Below are 27941 nucleotides of genomic sequence, written 5' to 3'. Positions count from 1 at the left end.
CAAGCGAATAAACTCACTTCCGTCTTTCCTAAAACTAGGAAGTGAAAGGCACATCACAGCACTCGTCCTGGGGCGGGAATATTTCTGCGTGGTGTGCGTGAGTGTGCGTGAGCTTTATTGCACGTCAAGATGGCAAAGTTGTTTTGGGATGAACTGTAAAACGTCTTGTATTTTCTGCACCTGGTCCAGCAGCAGCAGGTTGTTGATTCCAGTCACTGGTGCAGACCAGTCAGGTCGGTGAGCATGCTTAGTGAAAGTTTAAATGAAGCTCTGTAAATCAACTCCAGAGCTGGTTTCGTTTCTTGTTAGTCTGCATGCATGATCAGATTACACGTGCAAATATTGTATTTCATTGGAAGTTATGCGTATTTAAGTGCTTTGACATTAGAGAATAAAGCTGATACCTGTCTGCCCGCTTACTGATTGATTATTTTAGATCCGCTTCCTACTAAATTATTATGATTTGATTGTCCATCTCTGGCCGGGGTGTTTTCCACTTCACTTAAAAGGCCACAGCACAGCAGATTGTACCCATTGCTCCACAGATTTGTTGCATGTCATTGTCAGAAGTGAAGTGTTCATATTATGTACACATTATAACACCGGTTTATGCTTTGTCCTATAATTTAGGTGCAAAGAATATTTTTGCTCAATTCCAACTTTCTCATTTGGGATTTTTCTAGGTTTGTGTGAGGACTGACACCTACTGTGTTAGATGTTGTAGCTTTATACAGTCATGGCCAAAAAGAGATCCCGTTAGATCAGTTTTTTTTTTAGATCTATTGTCTACTAAAGATTAATAATAAGCATCCCATGCATTCTGATTGATTTGAATCGCATTTAAGTCTTTGAAGAAATGGTTGATTTTGTGTGGTCTCATTAGCATTAGTAACCCCTTTTGGATGCTTATGACTAAAGAATGATTTCAAGCACCTGTAATGGGAAAATAATATAATACAATGTTGTTATTTGTGAGTGTTTGCTAATGAAGGATTGATTGAACTATGTATAGAAGTTGTTCCATTGTGGACTGTTGTGTACCAAAGTATTTTACTGATCTTAGAACAGATGGAGTTGCCTTTTGTCTTGGTTTAGAAAGGAAGGTTTTTAGTTGATGTTTTAGAAAGAAACAAGGATTAGTCGTGAGGATCAAGGATCCCCTGCTGTTTTATGACACACTAAAGGTACATCTGTGTGAGATCAGTGTATGTGTTCTCCCTGTATTGGGGTTAATAAGTTGCCCATACAAGGTCTGGTCAAATATTTGCTTATAACCACATCTCCGCTTTCTTTTAAAGCAACTGTTTTGCTTTTCTAATTAAGTCAGAAGAGCAGTGGGAAGTCAACTCACATCAATCTGTTGTTAGCAATACTCCATGCTTATCCTCTCTGGTTCCTCTTCTTCTCTGTTTTTGTGGAAAGAGTACATCTTTCAGCAAAATGCCCTAGTGTGATCTGTTCATTTGTATTTTGGTTTTTAAGGATGTTGGTATTGTTTATCTGCCTGTTCCTGCAGGTGTAACCAGCTATAAGCTATTGCCACAATGAGTCTGGTTCTTCATGATCTCCTGGTCTGCTGCAGAGGGTTGGAAAATGACAAAGCTACAGAGAGGAAGGTAAGCAAACTAAAAAGATCTGATTACATTTAAGCCCTTAGCACCTGTCAATTTATCACTTATTTTGTGTCTCGATTTGTGGAACCAGAAAGAAGCTGAACGGTTTAGAAGACTCATTCGTTCTAATGAGGTTATGCAAGAATTGGATCGCACCTCTGGGAGCAAAGCTAAAGGCTCTAATCAGCTCACATGGGATGCTGTTTTCAGGTAAATCTCCACAGATGTTATAAATGTTTATCTATGCTAGATCATTTCTTGAGATACTGTGCTAAACTTTCATCCTATTTTTCTTCTAATATAATTTTACAACACTGATCACCTTGTTTAAATCATTTCCCCAATTTTATCTTCTTCATCTAGGCACGGCCTTGAATTACATGTCATATTTTACTCTAGGAAAATGCTTCTATGAAATGACAGCTTTAATGTTTGTTTTGCTCAGCCCAGTTTTTTCCCCCCCCTCATCAGATTCCTGCAGCGTTTTGTCCAGAAGGAGACTGAGAGCATGCAGTCGAGTAAATCCAACGTCACGGCGACTACGGTGGCCACACGGCAGAAGAAGATGGCTGAAACGTGCAGCTTAGTCAAGTTTTTCATTCGCTATGCAAACAAACGTAAGGGCAAGATTTTCACCTTAAGTTAAGAAAATGCAAGATTGATAAAATTATCTATATGAAAAAAAATGGTTACATACATTAAAACAATATTTTATTACCTCACCTACTTCCTGGACCCTACTTACAGGATTGGGCTGGTTTTAACTCTCTTCAACACAAAAATCTTTGAAGATGTAATGTGAACTCCATGTCTAAGGCTTGATTTGTGCAGGTGGGCCTCGTCTGAAGTGCAGCGAGCTGCTGAAACACGTGATGGAGGTGCTGCAAAGTTCGTATTGCTGCTCAGCATATGGAGAGAATTACAGCAGCCTTCTTTTAAAGGACATCCTCTCTGTCCGCAAGTACTGGTGTGACATCACTCAGCAGCAGTGGCAGAGTAAGTGGCTAATTAGTATAAACGTGTGTAAACTCCAAAATCCATTTATTCTGGGGGCCTTTACTAAGAGACAAGTCAAAACATCAAGATCAATGTTGGGTTTTTAGTATCACAAAACTGATTTCTCATCACCAATGTATATGAAAAATATGAGAAACTGTCAAAACTGCTTGAGTCAAGTTTGCATCATATTTCTGTTTAGTTATTGACTTTTGATATGTTTATGTAAAACTCTAAAACTGATCACTCTAACGCTATTTTCTGTTGACCTTATAACTGACACAGCAGATTTTAATTTCTTTTGCAATAATAAAAAGTGAAACTCCTGCAGTTTTTCCATAGGAGCACACAACATATCCGCGCCCACTCACATATTTTCATATGCAATTCCAAACCTTTATAAAATGTTATAAGTGTTAGAGTCTCATACTTGTGATGTGACAACAACTTAAACTTTGTCACAAATCTTATACTTTACTGATCTGATTGTACATTAAGTTTTATAAAATAATAATTTAAATGATTAGATTTACATGTTTTTTTAAGATGGATTTTATTAATTTACTTTTCTTATGTTGCTGCTCTGTTTGCTTTCAATTATTTATTATTAATATAAATTCTAATCATACCAGCTACATTAGTCTCATCTGCTGCACAGTTTTACTAAACTAATATAAACCCAGATGAATAAGATTTCTATCACCACTTTAACACAGGACGCCGCTCACTGGAAGTGTAAGAAAGTTTTAAAAGTCATCCTGATAACTTAGGTGTATTCGTACTTTTATTTTTTTCATCTGTAGGCCTTTTGGAGTTGTACTGCAGCTTGTTCAACTCTTCATCCAAATCCATCAACCGTGTGCTGCTGAGCAGAGTCATCTATGCTGTGGTGAAGGGCTGCTGCACTCAGACTGACGGATTTAATGACAGTTTGTTCAGCTTCTTCTCTAAAGCAATGCTTAACGCCAGGTAGAAACCGTGATCGTTATATGCATTGTCGGATAAATTGTTTCGCTTCTCTTGTAAGCTGTGGTAAACCCCATGCACCTGTTTCTCCTGCCACCATCCTAGGCAGGAGAAACACCTCAGTGTCCTGGAGCATCTGGTCTTGACTCTGAACATCTTCCTGAGATCTGCCGCCATGAACTGCCGGATGAGAGTGTGTCGTCTCGGAGAGGAGCTTCTTCCCTCTTTATTGAACGTCTGGGCGGACATGAGGCCGAGTGCCAACCTGAAGGAGGAGATTGTGGAGTTCTTCAACCTGCAGCTCCATGTTCACCATCCAAAGGGAGCAAAGTCTCCAGACACAGGTTTGGTGTTAGAATGCTGAGTTATCAAAAACGATGTCCTGTGTGGGATTTACATTAAAGTGGACCTATTACGTAAAATTTACATTCTGTGCATCTTTGCATTTCCATTTGGATCTCAACTGCTTCTAAAAACAACCCAATTGCTTAAAAAAATACCCAAACATTTTTGGGAATAAGTTAATGTTTATTGGTTTCTGGAAAATTAGCTATTTCAAAGACCTTTCTATTGTTAAGTCACATTTGACGGTCACTGCGCCATTACCTAACAAGCTTAGCCGAGCCCAGCCCCGTTACCTAGCAACCTGGCTTGGTTTTTCAGCTTGGTTTTTCAGCATATAGTGTGTTTTTACCACTGTATACTGTGTCTAATGGCTGCTGGAAAAGACAAGTGTTTGGTTGTAGACTCACCATCCAGAAACCACTTTCTGCCATCTTATTTATTGTGCAGTAGGCTCAACTTCTGCTTTTCAAGGATAATGCCCTGGGCAGATGCCCAGGGCATTTTTAGATAAGCAGAACGAAGAGTTTGTTCGGCTTTTAATATTGGTTAAATTTATTTGAGCTCTAAGTATTTAATATCTAGGTGTTTTTATGGGAATGTGAATCTTTCAGATCAATTTGATTAGCAATTTTGATCATATTTCACATTTTATTGTGTCATGTAGGATGGGGCGCTGGTCTTGGTCTTGACTTGGTCTCGGACCCTAAAAGTCTTGGTCTTGTCTCGGTCTCGGGTTAGGTGGTCTTGACTACAACACTGGTCAGCAGCAACTTATTTGGATTTAAAGTGTTAAGACCCTAAAACAACTCGTTTTGAAAGGAGCTCAAAATAGACAGAAGTAACCAGACTAAAATGTCATTATCTAAGAATTACATTGTGCAGAAAATGTAATAAACATGTTTTGCCCATAGACCTACTCTAATCTGTTCAAGGAAGCATAGTAGGTTGCCTTTTAAATTTGTGCTTGACAGCAGTTGGAATGTGATTTAGAAGAATTGAAAGTTGCCCCAAATTAACCTTATTTCAAATGATGATCTTTGTTTTTAGGTGCGCATGCGGAGGACTGGTCCAGGTGGCGCGGCCTGCTGTACAACCTGTACGACGGTTTAGTCAGAGAGATCAGCCACATCGGCAGCAGAGGGAAGTACGTCACTGGGACCAGACACATCGCTGTGCAAGATAACCTCATTGAACTCACTGCTGACATCTGTCACCAGGTAAGAAAACATAACTCCTGGTCTCCCAACGTTTGCATAAATGCAAAGCAGATCAGGTCTGAGTTTGAAGTTGCAGTCTAATGTATGTTTAACACCCTTATATCTTGTGTGGGATTGCCACAGCTCTTCAGTGTTGACAGTGATGCCCATATGCTGGAGGTCACTCAGCCCCAACACAGAGCCACACAGATGGGCAGTCCCTGCCATGGAGCAGCCAGCAAGCGGCGCCGCATAGAAATGGGCTGGGATGTTCTCCGTGACCATCTGCAACCCCAGCAGAGTGACTTTGATGTCATACCATGGTATGAAAGTCAAAAAGCATTCAAAAAAGTTACCTCACATTTACTCAAACCTGTGTTTTCTTCTCTCAGGCTGCAGATAACTGCAGTGCTTGTCTCCAAGTACCCATCCATGGTGCCCGGTAAGGAGCTGGTCCAGCTGCTGTCGCTGTTGTGTCAGCTTCTGTCAGAGCAGCGTAGAGGAGAGAGGGGGCCATACGTGCTGCGCTGCCTGAGGGAGATGGCCCACTGCCAGGCCCGCATCCTTCAGAGAGCTCAGGCCCACAGGGCGGAGCTGGGCAAGCTGTGGCTCCGGATCTGGCCCCTCGCACTGCGTGGGGTCAGTTCACCTCACACTGAGTCCCTCAGTCTAGACCTGCTGGGCTCCATAGTACACAGGCAGCTGATCGATATGGACAGGGAGTTCTGGAAACTCTTCCGCGCATCTGCATGTAAACCCACCCAGTGAGTCGCAGTTGCTTTGTTCATTGCTGCATTCAATCTGGATTTGTAGCTTCTATGTAGGTTAATTTATCTGCACATTTGTCTCGTCCTCTTTTTTTCAGGAGTGCTGCTCTCTGTCTTGCCCAGGCCATGCTAACATGCTCAATCCCAAAGACTTTTGCTTCAAGCTCAGGTTTTGACTACATGGTGACCTCAGAGGGGAGTCCCTCCACTAACTTGAAGGAGAGCCTCATAACCTGGCTGCTGATGAGTGACCAAAATGAAGAGATGGAGGATAGCTGCAAGACCCACCCCATCATCTGCAGGTTGCTTTTTTTTTTTACCATTTGTTTGGCAATCACTTTGTATTATTATAATTATATTATATTTATGGTGAGGTGCAATGCTAGCTCTGCCTCACATGGTGATTTGCATCTCTTATAAAACAACTTTAAACAGAACTTTATTTGTTTTTCTTTCCTCTGAGACTTTCCAATCGTTACATTTTTTCTAAAAGCAAAATTTGCAAAGTGCTTCCCCTGTAGATGTTTCTCTGGAGTACCAGGAGCCTGGTGGCTCTTTGTTTGATTATACTTTGCCCCACCTTGACAGGTTGGAGTTTTGTCATAACAAGATGATGGGCTGAGCTGAATGAAGCATGTAGCTTTGGACATAATAATATTCTCGGGATAGTGTTTTACGTACTAATTCTGCTTTCAGCGTCACATGAAAATGATGCCATATATTAACTCTAAAGGCGAATTTTATTTTAGAGTATCACACTTAAAATCTCGATAAACTACACTGAGTGGTAGTAACATGACAAAATATGAAAGGATTAGTGGATATTAATAAACTACTTTTTGTTCAGATGGTTTTTTTCCCCTTTTGTTGTCTTTGAAATCATTTTTTGTGTTTTATTTATGGGTTATTGTGTTCTTTTCTGCAGCAACTTCCCTCATAATCTTATTGCAAGCATCCTGGTCTCACTGACCTTCAAGGACACCAGTGCTGGGCTGAAGTTCCTGCTGGGTAGTGAAGGACTAAAAGGGTAAAAAAAGAGAAGGGATTATAATCTCATAATTAGTGTACAAGCAACCAGTACCTGTCAAGAAACTTTAACTCCATTTAATCTCCCTGCTTTATTTTTTTTAGTGCCGTTTTTCAAGACGGTTCATCCGATGCCAAAGACAAGTTGGAAGACATAGAGAGACTGTACCAGCAGTTCAGCTTCAACACGCTGCCGTCAGAGGTCAGAGCGACAGACGATGAGTCGGTAAAGATGGCATCAGCTGACGTTCAGCTGGCCGCCGTCCCCGCCCTCAGAAACAAGCTGGAGCGGAACCTGCTCTCTGTGGCCGGCAGCCTGCTCAGCTGCTACTCCCCTGATGTGAGCAGAGGTTGATTTGTCCTGGAGTGTTTAACCTGTTCGCATGTTTGAAACTGACGCATGATCTGATTGATCTTCTGTAGTCTCAGTCCACGCCTCCTGAGTGCCTGGTGCGCTGTTTCAGCCAGCTGACGGGTGTGCTGGCAGGTTTTGTCGCGGCAGGGCTTGTGACTGAGGAGGAGGCCTGCCGCTCTCCGCTTTTCACCAAAGCAAAGGTCTGTTCACACTCACATCAGTTTGGAAAATCCAGCCTCAAGTGATATCCCTCAATGCTGGTAAAACAGTATAGTCAAATATTAACATGAAGGTTTTAATGTTGTTGCTGCCAGGCTGTGGCGCAGGACCTCAGTGGCTTTGTTTCCAGCGTCAAAGTGAAAATGAACGAGGAGGGAGCCATGTCAGCGCTCAGATCACTCATGAAGCTTTGCACACAGTGTACCAACAGAGCATCCATGGTGACATCACCTGCCATTTTGATGGTTTTGATCAAAAGTTTAATAAATTAGTGGTTTTAATGAGTAAACTGATCATTTATTCTGCAGGACAAAGTTGGATTGATCTCCTCTGGTTTATTCCTGATGACTCTGCCTGCCAGCCTGCTCAGTGAGCTGGCAGAAATCTGCAAACTGCATGTGGTATGTGGCTCATCTAAGGTGATTTTTGTCGCACGGATTTCACAAACTGGAACCAGATCTCTGAATTTTTCAACTCTCCGCTTCAGTTGAACAACGTCTCTAAGCGAGTCAGTGTCACGGATGATGATGAACAAGGGGATGATGAGTGGGAAATGACAAAACATCCTCAGGCTGGTGACGGCATCGACCTGTTTGAAGACGTCGAGGAGGCCCACAGCAGTTCCAACGGGAGTCACAGACAGAAAGAGGACAACGCTGACTCCTGTGGACCGGGTAAGAGGAGACCTGACCTGTAGGCAGAACTCTACAGGTTTTAAAAGTGTAAAAGCAGCTGCTGGAAAGTTGAAGGTCTGCAGCCTGTAAAAGATTTTCTTCCGGATTTGTCCTGTAATTAACTTGGATTCTGTGGTTGCTATGGTTCCTATAGCAGCCGCATTTATCAACTTGCACACCTGAAATTTGCCTTTTTTATACATTGGTAGATTTGCTCTTGTGCGATCCTCTTTCCTGTGTTGGAGAAGACTAAGTTAAAGAAAAGACAGAATATTTTTTTTTAGGTTTGATAAAATGAAAGTTTAAGATTGGTCATTGGTCTAACTCAAACAGGTGCCAAAAGCCTGCTAACGGAGGACTATCTGGGAAAACAGGACATGGCTCTCCTTGCTGTCTTGAACTTCCTGTGTGAATGCGCCTCTGCTCCGCTTCTCCACGGCCTCCTTTTTAAACCTCAGGAGGTCCGGCGCAGGCTGCTGCTCCTGCTGGATCAGATTGACTTCAGCAAAGCTCTGCACCTCAACATGGTGAGCAACAGTCGGCCTGAACGATAACCTCCAGCTCAGCCGGCTTTAGCTGAACTCTGCTTCCGTTTCAGTATCTCGTTCTGTTGAAGAAGCTTCCTGCTGAAGACTCGCTGTCTCCGGAGGAGTTTGACGCTCTGCTCCGTCCTCTTGCGTAAGGAAAAGTTTCCATCTCAAAACACAAATCAATTTTTTTCCTGAGGTTGCAGACCAGATGTGAACAGCTGTATGTCCTTCTTTATCCACAGGGACTTGTGTTCTTTGTATCGTCAGGACCAGGAGATCTGTGCTGCTGTGCTGCTCAGTTTGCTACCGTCCATACAGAGCCTGGGGAAGACTCGTCACATGCCCGAGGAGATGAAACATGTTCAGGGATCTCTTCTGCAAGTTCTGTCTGGCTTCTGGTAAGAAGCATCACTTTATGCACCACAAACACATTTCTATTTAAATATATCTGTATAGAGAAATTATGTAATTAAAGCTTTTTTTATTTACTTTTGCTAATGGCGAATAAACAATTTACTGTTCCAGGAAAACTGTTTACCTGCCATCATTGGTGGCTATGCTAACTAACTGTAGATGCTAGCATTTCGTACACAAGCATGATTGACAGACCTAAGATCCTCCTCCTGGCTCTGATTGGTTTCTGACCAGGCGGTATATTTCTGCAGATGACAGTAGGACAGCAGAGAGAAGGCAGAGGAACTTTATTTTATTTTCACAGATTATCTCTCATACACTATCACAACATAGCGACAGTTTTAACAAAAATATAAGATATATATATATTTTTGTAAGTGTTGCGAACTGGAGCTTTAATATTTGTGTTCCTCTCTGCTACAACTTTGCTGTTTTTTTTTTAGTTACTTGAGCCAGACGGGAAAATGTGTGGCGACTGTCCGAGCTGCGTTGGTTCAGTGTCTTGTCGCCTTGCTGGAGGTAAAGTTTAAAACCCTTAGGAAGAGTTTATTTTGTTCTTCAAACATTTCAGCCAGATACATTCTTTCTCTTATACATGTAATTCAGTACAAAACATATGAAAGCGACTTGAATTTTGACATCGTCTCACACTTAGGCTGACCCTCTGTGCCACTGGGCTGTCCTGACCCTCAGAGGGGCCGAAACAGGGAAGGACTCTCCCGTATCGCTGGTTCTTCCGTCTCATCTGGCAGACGCACACCACGAAGTCCGCATGCTGGTAGCTCTGTCTGTGGAAAGGTATGCTTCAGCTTCATGAGCCTTGTCTCTACTAGAGGCAGATCTGAATAATCTGGAAAAACAGGCAGATGTAAATGTACAGCTTAAGAGATTTGGGACAAATATAGGCAACAGATAAAGTTATATAAAAAGTATTATTGATGCAACATTTTCTATCTTTGTCCAATTTCTCAGTGAACTTTGTATTAATTTCCTAACCATTGTCTCCACTCTGTGTTGTTGCAAGATAAACTTGTCCGACCTTCTTTGCCACAGTTCCAGTTGTTGTATATTTTTTATTACTGCTCTGACTTTTGATATAACCAAGTTTAGTTGAGCAGGTATTCTCTTCTAGCAATTATTTGGACAGAAGGTCATATACGTGGTTGATGCATGTTTTCCTGTCTTTTCCATTCTGAAAAGTGGCTAAGAGAAATTGGTCTCTGTCTAACCCCGTAAAAACAGGAAGTCATGGAAAACTAACAAAGCGTTTCTCAACACTGATCAACTTGAAGAGTAAATTATAGAAATAAAATGCACAATTTCCTAAACAAAATGTAAATGATCTTTGGTATTTTCTGCTCTTTAACCAGGCTGTTCCTTGATTTGAGACCAAATCGCTCAGATAAGAGGAAGATGTTGCCACTAAAACACCAGCAAGCAGCATTTGAGAACATCTACCTGAAGGCTCAGGAGGGCATGAGGCTCCCGGTGAGGTCATGCAGCATTGCTGCGCTCCAAGAACTTCACTTTTGTTGCTTAATGTAAACTTTTCTCATGCTCTCCTTTCGTGGGTGATCACACAGAGGGGCAGCTCCTCAGAGGATCAGCTGGACGAAGTGTTGAATCGCAAAGCCACTCTGCTGAGGAGTCTGTCTGTGGTGCTGTGCTGTAGCCCTGTGTGTGAGAAACAGTGCCTGTTTGCGCTCTTTCAGTCCTACAAAGAGAACAATGTTGAGGAGGAGCTCATCAAGAAGGTAACAGATTGAAATAAATCATCTCCATTCTCGTTTCACTCTTACCTTCCTGATATCTGAGAGGATCTCGTGCTCTGCTTGGTTTTCTATTGCAGATGTTGTGCAGTGTGTCCAAAGTGAAGAGCTGCAGGAGTGTGAAAGCATTCGTCACTTCTCACCTGTACTACCTGGTGGCGGAGTGGCTCGCACAGAGGCAGTCAGATGACCGTTACACTCTTGGATCTTTCCCCTACAGCCTGCTGGACCAGAACACAGTCAAAGATTTCTACAAGTCAGAAAAGCTTTGTTTCCCCTTATGTTTAAATTTAAACAAAGGTTTTCTCACACTTACCTCCTCATCCACACTTTCAGCTCTTATTACCAGGTGCTGATCCCTCACCTGGTCTTTCTGGACGACTTTGAGCAGGTGAGGTCCATCGGGCGGTGCCTGGAGAGGGACTGGAGGCACTTATTAGCCGACTGTTTCCCCAAGATCATGGTGAACATCCTGCCATACTTCGCCTTAAAAGGCCAGGACTCTCAGGTGGCACAGAAGAGAGAGAAGGCACACCGAGTGTACGACCTCCTCAAAGACGCCAGCTGTCTGGGCAAACAGGTGAAGTGGAGTGTAAAACAGAAAAATAAACGTCTCATTTTGTTTAGTGTTTAAATTTACACGCACCACAAATTCTTAAGCAAGAATAACTTTTGAAAGCAGGAAAAGGTAGAGATTTCCTTCAACTTCTGCGTCTTCCAAATGGTTAAATTTGGAATATGTTGTGGGCAGGATTATTGGCTTGATCTGATAAAGTGTTTTCCATGTGAACATTTTATAAATATCAGGAAGGTCTTTGCAAAACCCCATTTGGAGTCATAAACTCTCCTCCATATTTGGAAATTTGCCCACAGCAAATCGACAGCCTGATTCACAGTAACTTGGCGGACATCGTAGTGGAGCTGCTGATGACTCTGTATGAAGGCTGTGGAGCAGATGGAGACACTGGAGACCTGAAACGCTTTACAGGGTAGTGACACTTTAACACACTTTCCTGTAACTTTTCTTTGCTACTTCATTTCATCTATGTCTCATTCTGTTATGCGTTGGAGTGGCACCTGAAGGAGATTAGTTTTATGCCCCACAGAGAGCTGGATCCCGTACCAAACCCACCTCACTTCAGCTCGTACGTCATCAAAGCCACTCTGGACTACCTCAGCAAATGCCACAGTGCCAGCCACAAGTCTCTGGTGGCCATTCTGTCTAAAACCCCGGTATAGACGCCTCATTTACCATGTCAGTAAAATTTAGCTGTTTATAGTAAAGAAGGTTAATCCTTTCCCCTGTCTGTTGCCAGCAGATTTCCATCCAGAAGATCTTGCTGGCAGTGTGTGAAAAAGCAGCAGAGACGAGCAACAGCTACGAGCGCCACCGGATCCTCCTCATGTACCATTTGTTTGTCAGCCTGCTGCTCAGGGAGGTGAAGGACGGTCTGGGAGGAGCCTGGGCCTTCGTCCTCAGAGACATCATCTACTCTCTCATTCACCACATCAACAGCAGGTTAGTGAACACCAACACTCATTTGTTTTTCACAAACCGAGAAAGTGAACAGCTTCATGTTCCTCCTGAACCACAGACCTCTTCACTGTGACGAGGTGTCCAACAGGAGCCTGTCTCTGTGCTGCGACCTGCTCAGCTCTGTGTGTCAGGCAGCACTGCAGTTCTGTGATGACGCTCTTGACTGCCACCTGCAGGTCATTGTGGGGACTCTCACTGCTCAGGTCACCAGTCAGCCGTTCATTTCTCAGCAGGTAGGTCACACATTGCTCTTGTCAACAGCCAAAAAAACTGTCTGGGGTTTTTCAACTGTCTTAGGGTAATTCTGATGTGCTGAAACCAAAAATGACATTGGTCTTGCTCAACTAGGTCAACTTTCTGAACTAAGCTACATATTAGTTTGGGATGCTGGGATGCAGTCATGATGGCTGATTACTGTTGGGCGCTGAAGAGAGATATCCCTGCTGCTGAGCATATGAGGCGTTCAAAAAAATGGAAGTTCATGCCCTGAATTTTGCACAATGAAGACGTAAAGTTCAATTTACATGCATTTACCCTTATTATTATTTATTATTCAGTTTACAGAAATCCAAGTTTGTATCATTTCATTAATACACTCTGTTAGAAAACACGTTTTTTTCCCTAAAACCTTCTTTGGATGAGAGATATTAACGGAAATGAACTGATAATGTCACAAAAATGTTACCAATTTAGTCTGAAGATCAGATTTTCTAAATCAAATTAGAATAAAAACCTGACTTGATTGAGAAAAATGGATGCCATTTTTGGATTCAGTCCTAATTCAGGTGAAGAAACATAGACAACTTCCAAAGATATTTTTTTGTGACCCAGTGTTACTGATTCTTTACTTATGTAAGTCTCTCTTAAATTTGATGGTGTCTATGGGTATGTTTTCAACATGCCTGAGTTATTTTATATATCACAAAATAAGCAAAGTACTGAAAAAGTATTACAATGCATAAAATACGCAGATTAATAGGAGCATTTGTTTCCCAATGCTGCAGTTTAAACCTGTTTATTAAATCAGGATGTGCCAAATCAAATGCTCATTCCTGTAGTAGTATTATCTGTCTCGTCCTTTTAGATTGTGTACTTTATAGTTCTGAATTGTTTTGTCCCCAAGGTGCTTAGTCTGCTGCAGTTTCTGGTAATAGAGAGTCAGCAGAAACTAAAAGGAGCCATCAGCAGATTGGAGCCTTTTCCTGACATCCCTGAGTTCAGAGAGCTGCGCTCAGTGCAGCACAAACTCAAATATAACAGCGGCAGCTTCACACTGAGACAGGTACACATGTGCGACATTACAATGTGATTTTCTATTGATATAAACCACAAACATTTAGGGCAAGGAAAACAGATTTAGGTTTGTGGTTGCAATGCAAGAAAATGCGATAAAGTTCTTAGGCATTGTATTTCCTTTATCCTTTTACAGGAAATTACTCATTTCCTATTGGCATCATCATGTGACTCTTTACCTCTGACCAGACTGGAGGGGCTAAAGGAGCTGACTCGGCAGCTGCATCGCAACAAAGACCAGATTCGAGAGCTGCTCAAAGAGTGCCATGGTGTGACGCTGCAAAACAGCATTTGCCTTAAAACAAATTTTAATGCTTGTCGTTATAAATATTGCTTTTCTCTGGATGCAGCTAACCCCACTGACAGTGTACTGGTGAAGCTGGTGCTCAGTCTGCTGCAGCTCTGCAAACTGGCTGCCAGTCACCCTGGAGGAATCGACATTCTGGGTAAAATAAAATTGGGTGATTTTTTTATTTTTATTTTTTCCCCCAGTTGTGATTTCCCAGTTTCTTATATTCTTGTGGGGTCGTACTTTTACCCTTTGCTGCAGAGGCTGCTGGCTCCTGTCTTGGTGAACTGGGTCCAGTTGACTTCTCCACCATCGCCCTCCTTCACGGTAGAGACCCCCTCTACGAGAGAGCCGCATCTCTCTTCGTCTCCAACGATTTACAGCATCTTTACATCATCCTGAACTGCATGAACGATGCTCTCATACAGCAGCGGTATGATAAATGCTCCGGCTCTGTGATCAGTTTGTTTATCTCAAGATGTCTGGGTAATGATGGTGTTCACCCTTATCTGCCAGCATTGAGGTGAGACGAGCTGCAGCTCAGTGTGTGAAGAACATCCTCGCCACTCAGTCTGGCGTTGACTTCTGGGACCGACATAAAGACAACCGGGACCCCATGCTGGCTTACCTCAATCCATTTAGAACAGCCAAAAACAAGGTGAATTTCGTTGTCTTATAAGCACTTTGAGTTTCCCACTCTGTGAACGACGTTATGCCAATGAACCTTACAGTATATCTGACATTTTGTTGTGTGTGTTTGCCTTTATGTTGGCATCTTTACCAGGTGGCTGCTGTGACTGCTGAGGAGAGTTCAGAGGCCAAGAGGAAGCTGGAGAGCCAGGAGTTTTGGACCCCGCAGGCGGGGGCCCACCAGGCCTGGCTGAAGGCTCTGTGCACAGCACTGCTGGACAGCGGAGGGGTGAGAAGAGAGGCACTGCTGCTATCACGACCTCTGTGTCTGGTGAGTTCATTAGGTTTATGCATTGTTTACACAGGAACTGCCTCTTAAACTAGAGCTTTAGGTTTTTCAGTGTCATTTAGTCACAAGTTCTCCATGACATTAAAGTTTGAAATCCATCTCCAGGTGATGGTGGACTGCTGTCAGAGGCTGCTGCCCCTGATCATCCACTCCATCCTTCTGGACGACCCTGACGGCTCCTGGAGGAAGCTGCTCTCTTCACACATTCAGGACTTCTTCAGCTTCTGTTCCAGGAGCGCTCAGGCCGCCAGTCGATCCGCAACACCCCTCAACTCCGACTCCGGTGAGTTTGAGTCCGTTACAGACCAGTACAATGTGTCTTGTTCAATGTTCTGTGATAAAATGTTTATAATTTCTTACAGAGACTGATTGCGCAAGCCAGGGTTTATATGATAAAACCTCCCTGCGAACCATGCTGGCTGTTATTGACTATTTGAGACACCAACAGAGACAAGTGCAACATGACAGGTTTGTTATTATTTAATATCCGTCTATTCTTCAACTTCCTCCTGTTAATTTAGACATAGAATAGAAGATGTGTGTCACATCTTCTATTCTATTCTATAACACATTCTATTCTATAACACATAGCACAAAGGGAGGTTTTCGCTTCCCTTTCATTATGGATACCGTCTATATTTCATGTTTGCCTTTTATTGTGGAATTCATTAATATCATTAATAAGGAAATTTAAATATATCAATTTTGCAATGTTGATAAAAATGTAAATGCTGACGTTCTTGCAGTAACTCCTGTGGCACTGTGTGCGACTCCAACTTCTGGTTGGAGCTGAACTACCTGGAGGTGGCCCGAGCCGCTCAGTCCTGCTCGGCTCACTTCACCGCTCTGCTGTACGCTGAGATCTATGTGGACAAGATCCGAGCCAACATGGAGGAGAACTGCAGGTTTCCAAGAAGATCTTTGTTTTTACAGTGCAGTTAATTTAACAATTTATTCATTTGTCTGTCTTGAACAAATGTGCAGGACCAAGTCCAAAGCCACACGCAAGATCAATTTCGAGGAGAACAGCCAGAACTTCACCATCTCCGGTCTGACGGAGAAGAGCATGGAAGACACCAACATCAGCCTCCAGGTCTGCTTTGCATGTCAGAGTTATGTCAATAACAATTGTATTTGTATAATTTTTTTCATCTCATTTGACTTTGTACATCCTTAAACGCAAATAATTTTAAATCTTTGGTGTGTTTGTAGGAGCTGTTGATTGAGGTCTATAGGAGTATTGGGGAACCTGACAGTCTTTATGGCTGTGGAGGAGAAACAATGACAAGTCCACTCACCAGGTAGGTTTTTCTCCACTGCAGTGTTTTGTAAAGTATTCATACCCACTAGACGTTTTTCACATTTTGCCATCTAAGTACCACAAATACAGTCTGTTTTATTGAGGCTTTATGTGATAGACAAACATAAAATGTGTAACTCTTAAGTTTTAGTTATTCACTCCACAAATGACATTTCTGAAACACTAGCAAGAAATGCTATTTGCAGTTTGCTATGAACTACCTAAGGGACACGGCAAACTGGTGGAACGTAACACTTTACATTCACATTTGCACATTCAAACGATGCTGGTGGTGGCAGCATCATGCTGTAGGGATACTTTTCTTCTCCAGAAACAGTGAAGGTGGTTAGAGTTTACGGGTGGACGAAGTTAAACGCAGGGCGATCCTGGAAGATCCTGGAAGAAAACATGTCAGAGGACACTGAAGACTTGAGACCAGAGCATCTTCCAGCAGGAAGTTGAACCAAAACTCAAATCCTATTAAAAATATGTTTACAGACTGGGTTTGCACAATATAACATTGAAGATTTTCCAGTAATGTGCAACCCGGACAATAGGAATATTTCTCAATTACAGACAAAAATCGTACTTGTAAGATTCATAAAAAGAGGTGAGATCAGTGCAGGTTAATTGATGATAGAAAAGATGACAGAAGCACTGAATAACCCAATGTGCTATTCAAGTCATCTGTCGAAAATTCTTGCATTTTTTCATATTGTAATATACGTCATAGGGATAGCAAACATTTAAATGTCAGTTTTTTCCAATATCGTGCAGCCCTATTGCAGACAGTCCCTCATCCACTCTGACTGACATTGAAGCGTTTAGCAACAAAGAACGAAACTCAAGGAGGACTGCATGCCACACTTTTGAGATTTTTACTGTGAACACGTTGAGTTGTGTCATTTTCCTACTTGCATAAAAATCAAAGTCTTTACTACATTGAAGTTTGTAACTACAATATGACAAAATGTGGTAAAGTTCTGGGGGTATAAATACTTTTGCAAAGCGCTGTATCTTCCCAGTAGCATGCAGACATTGCTGTGCAGACTACAGTTTTTGCTTTGTTGTACTTTTGGTGCAGGATACGAACATACGAACATGAAGCCATGTGGGGGAAGGCCCTGACCTCATATGATCTTCACTCTACTCTCCCTGAAGTTACCCGACTTGTAGGAATTGTGGAGGTAAAATGGTTGAATCTGCATGAATTGATGTGATTTGTTATGATATTCAAATGCTACGAAACCGGAGAACGAGCTATGACAAGATTATTTCTTTCAATTTGATCTAAATGAAAATAATGTCTCATACTGGGGCGAAAAATTTGTCTTTGAATATATTGTTATGGTGATTTTTTTCACCCTCCTTGTCTGAACAGGGCATGCAGAACTTTGGGCTGAGCAGCATCCTCGCCACCTACATGAGGGGTTTGGAGAGTGAAGGCGTGGAGTGGGGGGCTGAGCTGCGAGAGCTCCGATTTCAGGCGGCGTGGAGGAACACGCAGTGGGACTGTGAGCTGTCGGAGAGGTGAGGATGAGGCATGACCAAAAAAAGTCTCATCTACTGCATCTTTCACCTACACCTTTATTTTCTTCCTTAGAAGTGACAAATCCAACCCTGGCTTCCACGAGTCTGTGTTTTGTTCCCTGCAAGCACTGAGGGACAAAGAGTTCTCCATATTTGATGACACCCTGAAACGTGCCAGGTGAGGTGGGCACCTGAAACGTCAAAGTTTGGCCCAATTTATTACTTATTTATTCAACTATGTCCACGTGTGAAGAGCGGCGGAGGTGGAGGAGCTCTGCAGAGGCAGCTTAGAGGCCGTATCTTCCCTGTATCCGGCCCTGAAGAACCTGCAGAGCATCAGAGAGCTGGAGAGCGTCAAGCAGCTTTTCGCTAGGTGATTTCACCGTCATCAGCAGCAGTGAAACAGAGCTGAGTCAGATTAACGTTCCTAAGCTGTTTTGTGTATTTCAGATCCCTCTCTGATGTGACTCTGAGGGACGTTTGCAGCCAGTGGCGGCAGCACTCCCAGCTGCTGGTGGACAGTGACTTCACCGTGGTGGAGCCTATCCTGGCTTTGCGCTCCGTAGCTCAGCTAACCCTGTTATCCAGAATGGAAGAGCCAGAAAACAACCGTCACCTCAGCTCTGTGCTCACCGACCACCTTATGGAGCTCTGCCGCTTGGCCCGCAAAGCCGGGAATACACAGGTAGCCTCCTCATGCATCACTGCACTGCCTGGTGAAAGCATTCAGAAAACCTTTTTACATTACAATCAATAATTTTGGTATATTTCATTGAAGTTTTAGGTGATCAAGCGTCAAAACAGTTTTTCGTTTGTTTCATAGTAATGGAAAACTGTCTGGGCTGAAACAATGAATCAGATATTTATTATTAAAATAATCGTAAACTAATAGAGTAATTGATTAATCATTAACTGGAGAAAACAGACTCTGAAAAAACAACAAACTCAAAGCAGTAATTAAGCCAAACTTGTCCAAAAAATGAATTAATTTAGCATTTAAGGTGAAAAACCTTCTTCGTTTGTAGATATATTTTTACCCAGAACTCCTCAAGTGACACAGTTTTAGCTTCACCTGCTTCAAATTCTGCTTAAAAATGACCTTTGGTTAAACTAATTATCAGTCATTTAATTCAAAATTCAGATCAACCCTGAACTGTATTTGTGTTAAGTTGAGCAGAAAGAGCTGAGATTTTCACTCACTCATATTAGAAGTGATTTCTTAGCTGCAGATGCATCCTTTGCTCCAAACGTCCACTAAAGGAATGCTATGTCATTGGATTTTAGGTAATAAAATGTTTATTTTTCTTATTTAAAGAAAGAATTCAATGATGTGTATTTATTAGCATTTCTCAACTGTATTTCTAGTATTCTATAAAAAACACTTAAGTGATTAAATGAAAACTCTGCAGAATGTGCCAATTCTTTACTTTATCCATTTATTTTATTACAAATTTTTATAGAAAGAAAGCTATTGACAAAAGAATGTCCATTTAGCAGCTTGGCACACCACTTCCTTTGTGAAACATGGTGGTGGCAGAATTATGCTGTGGGGATGCTTTCTGTTTCAGCTGGAATAGAAAATGGGATCAAAATCCTGCAATGTGCTAAAGTTTTTAACGTTTCTTTAGCAAGGCTTCATATGTTAGCAGATTTAAGGCAAGTTGAGGTTTCTCCGTCTGTTTGAACATTTACGTTACGTTTCCTAATGGTAGCGTTGTCTCCTCTGTCAAGCTTGCGGAGCGTGCGGTCTGTCAGATGAAGCAGCACGGCGACGGAGGGAGCTGGGCGTCCTCACCTGTTCTGTCATGGCAGCTGGAGGAGGCCCAGGTGTTCTGGGCGAAGGGAGAGCAGGGTCTGGCTCTGGGCCTGCTGAGGCAGATGATACACAGACTTGAGGAAAAGGTCAAACACACAGCCTGATAAAGATGTACCACCACAGCTTTGCATGGATGAATTATGAAAAATTACCTGCATATAAGTTTTGTTCAATTCTGTGTGAAGAAAGATCCAACATGAGTGAATTAAAATATTGTTGTGTTGAATGTCGAGCAGGTTGATTTTAATCCAGCTCTGGCTCCGCTCTACACCGAGTGCCTCAGGCTTTGTGGGAACTGGCTGGCTGAGAGCTGCCTGGAGAGTCCTGGAATTATCCTGGAAAAGTACCTGGAGAGGGTAAGGGGCCACTGAGCGTTTCTTCTTAAAAGTTTTAGAGATCAAAAATTAATGTTAGACTGCAGGCAGAATAGAAATGTTGCTCCTTTTTCTATCCGTAGTTCATGGAAAATGAATATGTGTAAAATTAGTGAGACACCAGAAACCAAAATCTACAACTTTACCAATAATCATCTATTTCCTTCCTTCCTTCTTTCCTTCCTCCTTTCTTCCCTCCTTCTCTCCCTCCCTCCCCCTTCCTTTCTTCCTTTCTTCTTCCTTCCTTCCTTCCTTCTCTCCCTCCCTCCCTCCTTCCCAGCCAGTTTAAACATGATGAGTGAATCATTTTCTAAGACCTCATCATGGAGTAAACAGGCACCAGTTCAGAGTTACAGTATTTTCTTTTAGGATGTTTGTCTTTCTAGGCTCAGAATAATCAGCAACGTCAGTGTCCCTTGTATGTAAACATGAAGAGAAAAGAAAGAGACTATTCTAATAAGTGAACATGAAACCAGATGAGTCTCAGGTGTAATATATGTTACCCTTTGCCCTTACTGAAGTAACAGCAGGCCTCCCTGAGAGACATGAATGACTCATTACCCGTCAGCCAGGCAATAACTGGCTTACGCACACACACATGAATTATTTATTTATGTCCAGATAAATCAGAAGGAGGCGATGGCATAAATATTAGATTTCTGGAAGTTTATGGTTCATGTCCCCTGGCTGTGGCAGATTAATGTAGACCAAATGGAATAATTCATATATACATGTTTGTGTGTCTCCCACAGTTAGGATTTGGTGCTTCTGCTGCTGGTTTTCTTTTTTTTCAGACTTTCCAGGAAATGGAGTGCTTATTTTCTGGCTCCTTTTCTTTAGTCCATAACTATTCAGGTCTTTCAGAGTCTCATCCTCGATGTTCTCTCTTCAGGCAGTGGAGGTGATAGAGGGGGACTCGGGGGGCCGGGACCCCAGGCTCCAAAGGCAGCGGACCGAAGCTTTCTTGTCTCTGGCGCGCTTCTCTGACGCTCAGTACCAGAGCATCGACAAGTACATGAACTCATCCGAGTTTGAAAACAAGCAGGCCCTGCTGGAAAAGGCCAAGGAGGAAGTGGACCTGATGAGGGAGCGGAAAGTGATCTCTAACAGGTTGATTCCCACCTTCAGTTTTCTCATGTGTACAGAGAAAAACCCCACAGTGGCAGGTCAGAATCGTCTTTAACAGATGAAATGGCTTCTCAGGTACACAATAAAGGTGCAAAGAGAGCTGGAGCTGGATGTAACGGCGCTGTCCAATCTGCGGACGGACCGACAGCGATTCCTGTGCAAGGCGGTGGAGAACTACATCCAGTGTCTGGAACAAGGTGAGGAGCATGACACCTGGGTGTTCAGGCTGGCTTCGCTCTGGCTGGAGAGCGCTGACATTAAAGAGATCAACGACATAATGAAGGTGAGTTAACATCTGCACTCCACCAGTCACTGCCTTTTTTTTCTGATAAAGTTCAGAGGTTTCTGATTGTTACAACTGTCTTGTTTTCCAGAGGGGAGTGAAGCAGATCCCATCCTACAAGTTTTTGCCTCTTATGTATCAACTGGCTGCCCGCATGGGAACCAAAATGGCTGCCGGCGTCTCTGAGGACCCAGGATTCCATGAAGTCCTGAATGATGTAACTCAGAAGTTTGTCTTTTCTTCAAGTTTGTCAGCGCCACATATAGAGTTGAAACCAGGTGTTTAAATGCTCTGTATGACCGACGTTGGCTCAGGCTTAATGTTTTTGGTCACTTAGGATTATCAAAAATATTTCTTATTTTTTTAAATGCCATAACAAAAAGCAAACACATTTTGGCTTTCCTTTCACAAACTTCTCATTGTTTCAGTTTGTGCCCATTCTTCAGACCTGGTGTAAGCAGAAACGTTTTGCCTTTCTTCTCATATAAAGTTATTTTCTGATGATTCTTTTCTATTTTGGTACGTCTAGTTGTCCCTTTAACACAAAGCAGTGGACAATTGAAGTAGAAGGAAATTCTTTTTAGATTTGTTTTCCAGTCTAAATATCTGGTTTCAACACTACTTGATGAGTTTGCTGCAAAGTTTGCTAAGCATGCAAAAGTGTTACACCTGAGCTGTCAAACTTTGACTATTTAATTTTTATTACACAGATAAAGTTATGAATTATCTGTGTTTCCCCCTTCAGCTCATCTGTAAGGCGTCTTTGGAACATCCTCACCACACGCTCTTCATCATCTTCGCCCTGGTGAACGCCAACAAAGACGAGAGTTTCTGCAGGACCCGGCCATCGAAGAGCGCGCCACGGCAACAATCGCAGTTTGATCTGGTGCAACTTTCATTGATAAGTTGTTTCTTTTAGACATTTCGGTTTATTTCTTCATTATTTTGAATTGTTTGTTTTAAAGAAAAGTAAAAAAAAAAAAAAATCTTACCATAATCTCCTTGGACTCACGTTAAGTCATTGCGATTGTCCTTCCTGGCCATAACAGGAAATGTCAAACCCTAACGTACAGTACAGACCAAAAGTTTGGACACACCTTTCTAATTCAATGGGTTTTCTTTATTTTCATGACTTTTTATAAGGCAAGAAATCCCACTTATTAACCTGACAGGGCACACCTATGAAGTGAAAACCATTTCAGGTGACTACCTCTTGAAGCTCATCAAGAAAATGCAGAGTGTGTGCAAAGCAGTAATCACAGCAAAAGGTTGCTACTTTGAAGAAACTAGAATATAAGGGGTATTTTCAGTTGTTTTACACGTTTTTGTTTAGTGCATATTTCCACATGTGTTATTCATAGTTTTGATGCCTTCAGTGTGAATCTACAATGTCAATAGTCATGAAAATAAAGGAAACTCATTGAATTAAAAGGTGTGTCCAAACTTTTGGTCTGTACTGTATATTAGTTACGTATTTTAATGTCATCACTGGACATTAGAATAAAAGATCAGCTCTCATAAATCTGTTTTTGGTCCAAATTGTTCGAGAATCAATGTGCCTCTTACTAAAAAAAGTCTGATTCTCATAATCTGTGCTGATCTGGTTGAGTTTGAAACACCAAAACAAGCTTATCAGAGTCGACCTCAAGTCCTTTTTTATGAGTATTTACAGTGAAACTCTTTGTTAAACATCCGCCTTGTCTTACTAACTCTTGCAGGAGCGTTCAGATGTGGCTCAAAAGATCATTTCTGTAGTCAGGAAGAAGCGAAGCAGGTTGATCCGAGGGATGGAGCGCCTCTGCGACGCCTACATCACTCTGGCTTACATGGATGCTAGCCGGCACAAAACCGAGAAGAGTGAGTAATGATCTATTGTGCAAAACTCCTAAATCATCTGTCACGTTTTGCTTCCAATGAGCCAAACTGTATTGTAATAAAACGTCCTTAGTTAGTTGCTCTCTGGATTTTCTTAAGTGCTTCTTTGAGGTTTTCATGTTTAATTTTTGTTGCAGTGCTTGACCACTTCCTTATGGATGGTTTTCATTTGTTAAATCTAATCTGGTGTTATTAGAATCTTTTAATGTATTTTTAATATGGTATGAAAAAGCTTCAAATGGCTAAAAAGAAGATCTGCAGATTGTACAAATTTCTTTGAGATTATTCATCAGAATAATCGAAAGAATGATCAATTACTAAATTAATTGTCAGTTGCTTCCCTGTTTAGTGGTGTACCCTCTCACACACATTTGAAATCGCTGTACATTTAAAGGTTTGCGTGTGTATCTGTGTGTCCATCTCTCACACCAGAGGCCATTCCCGTCCCTGCCGATCAGCCCATCATGCAGCTCAAAGACCTGGACGAAGTGGCCATCCCCACCATGGAGATAAAGGTTAATAGATTTGCAACTCTGATCTGAATAAACAAGTTTGATTAATCGTCACTGACGTGCCAAACATTTGACTTTAACTTTTACGACGTTGGCTGGATTAAAAAAAAATCTGTTTGTTCGGGTTGTGAACAGGTTGATCCGACGGGTTGCTATGAAAACCTGGTGACTGTTAGATCCTTCATGCCCCAGTATCACCTGGCCGGAGGAGTCAACCTGCCGAAGATCATCGACTGTGTGGGTTCTGACGGGAAGAGCAGGAGGCAACTAGTCAAAGTAAGCTTCTGTGTGTGTTTTTTAATCTGTCATCAACTGATAAAAAGTTTGCTTTTGGTACTGTGGTTGGTGCAACAGAGTGACCTGCACCAACACGGGCACACACCAGTTCTCAACTAAGCAAACACACACTTTCTGACGAGAAGCTGGTCACTCTAAGCTTTGGCTATTTTCCATTAGGTTTGGTTTCAGGTAATAATTAAGTTTTTATATAAAAACAAACAGACTCTCACCTTCATATTGGAAACAATCCTCATAGAGAGAGAGTGGGGAAGGTGTGTTGGATTACATGTGTGTGAAAGTGTGTTTGTGTTTGCAGATACATTTGAAAGACACTTAAAGGTTAACAATTCACCTGCTCGTTGAGTCATGCTGAGATCATGTTTTACCCTAATATTGCTTTTTTTTCTTGACCTAAAGAGCTGGCTTCACCAGAAAAAAATATTTTAAAAAAGAAAACCCCTTTACTGCCTACGCACTGAGATGAAATAAATCTTTTTAATTTTTAGGCAACAATTGCTCCATTAAAGGAGTGAGTAGGACTTTCAGATTGACAACATTTGAAATATGAAAAATATAGACTTGATAAATATCATGAATTAATAAAGACATTGAAATCCTTATTTCCTATGATTTCAGTGATTTTGTTTATATCTTACAGGATCAATAAAAATAAATAAATAAATAAATGTTGGCACTGTACGTTCTTCCTGGAACGTACACATAAAAACTTACAGTAAAAGCCGTTTAAGTATGAAATAACTACAAGAAAGTAGCTAGCTGCCCATGTCTGCAGTCAGTAGTTCATAGAATAAAAGAACAATGTTCATTTTACTCAAACATGTACCTATAAAAGGTAAAATCAGAGAAACTGATCATTTTAAGTGGTCTCTTAATTTTTTTTCAGAGCTGTATATTTAGAGTGGAAATTGATTTCTTTAAAACTTTACCTATAAAGTAAAGTAAATATTAGTAAATTATCAGGATGAGCTACAAAGTAAAGGTGTTTATTTTCTATTAGCTTCTCATGATAATGTAACTATGCAGAGATTTGTTGATCCTCAAGAAGTTTAAAAAGCTTCATGTTACCGAGAGCAGAGTAACATAAGCGTCCTCTTTGTGAACAGGGTCAGGACGACCTGCGGCAGGACGCGGTGATGCAACAAGTGTTCAGCATGTGCTCCATGCTGCTGCAGCGCAACACAGACACTCGGAAAAGGAAGCTGAACATCAGGCGCTACAAGGTGACATCAAGCGAGGGAAACAGAAGACGCGTCTCTCAGAGTTATGTGAACGTGTGTTTGCGGTGTTTTTGGTGTCGACTTAATTGCCTGGTTCGGGTGCCAGGTGGTGCCGTTCTCGCAGCGCAGCGGCGTGTTGGAGTGGTGCTCGGGCACGGTGCCCATCGGGGAGTTCCTGGTGGATCCCAGTAAAGGCGCTCATAAACGCTTCCGGCCTCAGGACTGGACCAACCTGGCCTGCAGGAGGAAGATGATGGTGAAGTGCTTAAGTAATCTGCTGTTAAAGACATGAAACACTTCAACTCAACTGCTTTTCATCACTGTTACTCTTTCAGTTGATGTTTGTGTTTAAGAACAGCTGTGCACCGTTACGTAGCAGATTCAGTCACATTTCTTTGAAATGGTTGGAAAAAGACTCCAACTTGTTTGTCTCCATCTCTCGGCTCGCTGCAGGATGCTCAGCAGCAGGGTTTCAATGAGAAGCTGGAGGCCTACAGTGAGGTGTGCAAGAAGTTTCGACCGGTCTTCAGGTACTTCTGCATGGAAAGGTTCCTGGATCCCGCGGTATGGATGGAGAAGCGGCTGGCTTACACACGAAGTGTTGCCACATCCTCCATAGGTATCATTGTGATGTTGGCTAAGATGGAGTTCTGTAGTGAAACAGCAAAATGGCACATAACTGGGTTTTATGATTTTTTTTTCACCTACAGTTGGCTACATTGTTGGCCTGGGCGACAGACACATCCAGAATATCCTGATCGATGAACAGACCGCTGAACTAGTGCACATCGACTTAGGTATTCCTTGTCCTCACCCCTTTGATTTATGCAAACTCATAGTTAAGCTTCATAAATTGTAACATATCTGATGTTTTGTGTTTTAAGGTGTGGCCTTTGAGCAGGGGAAGATCCTCCCCACCCCAGAGACCGTCCCATTCAGACTCTCCAGAGACATAGTGGACGGGATGGGAATCACGGGAGTGGAGGGCGTCTTTAGGCGGTAAAGATCAGCATCTGGGAGAATCTCTTTGTTACATTCTCACATTTATGTTGATGTGTATCGGCTGTACAACGCCTTGCGAAAAATGTTCAGTCCTTTTCAACCTTGCTACATTTTGTTAAGCTACAAAAACAAACGTAAATGTGCTTAATGAGGTTTCTATGCCGTACAAAACCGAGCATAATTGTGAGTGAAAAGACGAGGAAGTTTTCATTTCTCTGCCGCTACACCCATACTCAGGATAAGGGGTTTAATGCCACAGTAAAAGCAGCTGTCCACTGTCTCTACATACTGTATCAGGAAGGAGTCTCTAACAAATCTCTGAGGCCTACACACATTTACACTGACATTAAATGACACAAAGGTGGAGTGTAATTAAGCCAGGTTGGTTTTTGTCTGGTGTTTTGTATTTATTGGGATCAGAGTATTTTGGATTTTCAAATCCAAATCCAATAAAACACCTTATTTTGTCCCCCCTCTCCCCATAAAGGACAATTTAGTTCACAGCAATTTAGTTTCAGTTTGTGGCATCAAGGTAAATACATACAGATGCAGGCCATGAGTCCACACTTTTCAGTTTTGTGTCCATAAAAGCAACAACTTTTCTGTCCTGCTATTTTTGGTTGCAAAATAAAAAAAAAATACAAAAGATCTGAAGACTTTTGTAAGGTACTGTAAATTCAGAACACGAGCTGACCCCGACCCGATTCTGTGCTCAGATGTTGTGAGAAGACGATGGAGGTGATGAGGAGCTCCCAGGAAGCTCTATTGACGATTGTGGAGGTACGAGAACTCTCCATCAGCTCTCGGTGCAAAGCACAAAGCTTTTATATGAAGCTGATGTTTGCCTCATGTGCCGACAGGTGCTGCTGTATGACCCTCTGTTTGACTGGACCATGAACCCTCTGAAAGCCTTTTACCTGCAGCACGACGAGCAGCAGGAGCTCAACGCCACCCTGAGCTCCACAATGGGAGGCGAAGACCTCGACAACCACCGCAAATCCAGGTGATCAGATGATCGTCCATTTCAGAGTCGTCGTCTATTTTTCTACCTTTCTTTGAGCTCTTCTCTCGTCCTCCAGCAGTGACAGTCAGAGCTTCAACAAAGTGGCGGAGCGGGTGCTGCTGCGGCTGCAGGAGAAGCTGAAAGGGGTGGAGGAGGGAACGGTGCTCAGCGTGGGAGGACAGGTCAACCTGCTCATTCAACAAGCCATGGACCCCAAGAACCTCAGCAGACTGTTTCCAGGATGGCAGGCCTGGGTCTAAACCTGGAAGGAACCAACAAGACTCGGCAGACCAGTACTGTATTAGTTTTGGAAAAAAGTCTCCGTAGATTGTTGCACTTTATTACAAATGTACGAACTGATGAGAGTTCTGCAAAAGACCTTTGATTTTGTTTGTAAATGATGGTCTGTACCTGTGATTGACCCAGTTTGATGTGAATGTTTTTGTTTCTCTAACGCATGATGAAGAGACTGATACCATTGACTATCCAAAGAACAGCCTTTATGATTGTATAATGTATGCATTCCTTATTTAGTGGAATTTTTATTCACTTCTGCCTTCGTCTTTCTACTTTATTAGATTTTTGTTGTTTTATTTCTAGCATTGAATAATTAAAAAGAACAGAACGATGTCA

At 42.1% G+C, this 27941-nt stretch overlaps 1 protein-coding gene across 1 annotated transcript; it reads left to right on the top strand.

The window, feature by feature from the left end:
- The first annotated feature begins 84 nt into the window (after nucleotides 1–84).
- atm (ATM serine/threonine kinase) lies at nucleotides 85–27941 on the top strand. Its single transcript, XM_028045586.1, has 63 exons — nucleotides 85–233; nucleotides 1517–1616; nucleotides 1705–1823; nucleotides 2085–2230; nucleotides 2445–2609; nucleotides 3413–3578; nucleotides 3681–3919; nucleotides 4968–5137; nucleotides 5261–5439; nucleotides 5509–5880; nucleotides 5982–6185; nucleotides 6809–6910; nucleotides 7015–7249; nucleotides 7333–7464; nucleotides 7579–7704; nucleotides 7792–7884; nucleotides 7971–8157; nucleotides 8491–8684; nucleotides 8756–8835; nucleotides 8930–9085; nucleotides 9545–9620; nucleotides 9757–9899; nucleotides 10472–10589; nucleotides 10685–10855; nucleotides 10951–11126; nucleotides 11207–11450; nucleotides 11744–11859; nucleotides 11977–12103; nucleotides 12190–12389; nucleotides 12466–12640; nucleotides 13531–13689; nucleotides 13837–13969; nucleotides 14051–14146; nucleotides 14251–14422; nucleotides 14506–14647; nucleotides 14774–14950; nucleotides 15074–15251; nucleotides 15331–15436; nucleotides 15715–15873; nucleotides 15953–16061; nucleotides 16181–16269; nucleotides 17353–17455; nucleotides 17650–17798; nucleotides 17872–17976; nucleotides 18052–18171; nucleotides 18249–18483; nucleotides 19530–19700; nucleotides 19851–19970; nucleotides 20881–21098; nucleotides 21192–21399; nucleotides 21491–21616; nucleotides 22145–22285; nucleotides 23118–23256; nucleotides 23707–23789; nucleotides 23922–24062; nucleotides 25190–25306; nucleotides 25410–25559; nucleotides 25757–25922; nucleotides 26014–26100; nucleotides 26188–26302; nucleotides 27022–27085; nucleotides 27166–27308; nucleotides 27388–27941. The coding sequence occupies exons 2-63, from the start codon at nucleotides 1545–1547 to the stop codon at nucleotides 27566–27568; spliced, it is 9285 nt and encodes a 3094-aa protein (XP_027901387.1). The 5' UTR covers nucleotides 85–233; nucleotides 1517–1544; the 3' UTR covers nucleotides 27569–27941.

The sequence above is a fragment of the Xiphophorus couchianus genome, chromosome 18 (genome assembly GCF_001444195.1).
Source record: "Xiphophorus couchianus chromosome 18, X_couchianus-1.0, whole genome shotgun sequence".
NCBI lineage: Eukaryota > Metazoa > Chordata > Actinopteri > Cyprinodontiformes > Poeciliidae > Xiphophorus > Xiphophorus couchianus.
This window is presented reverse-complemented; position numbering and strand designations above follow the sequence as displayed.

Excerpts from the sequence above, each read along its gene's own strand:
- atm (XM_028045586.1), top strand. The coding sequence starts at position 1,545 with ATGAGTCTGGTTCTTCATGATCTCCTGGTCTGCTGCAGAGGGTTGGAA. Across the intron at positions 6,186-6,808 it reads ACCCACCCCATCATCTGCAG|CAACTTCCCTCATAATCTTA; the intron begins GTTGCTTTTTTT and ends TCTTTTCTGCAG. Across the intron at positions 7,705-7,791 it reads GTACCAACAGAGCATCCATG|GACAAAGTTGGATTGATCTC; the intron begins GTGACATCACCT and ends TTTATTCTGCAG.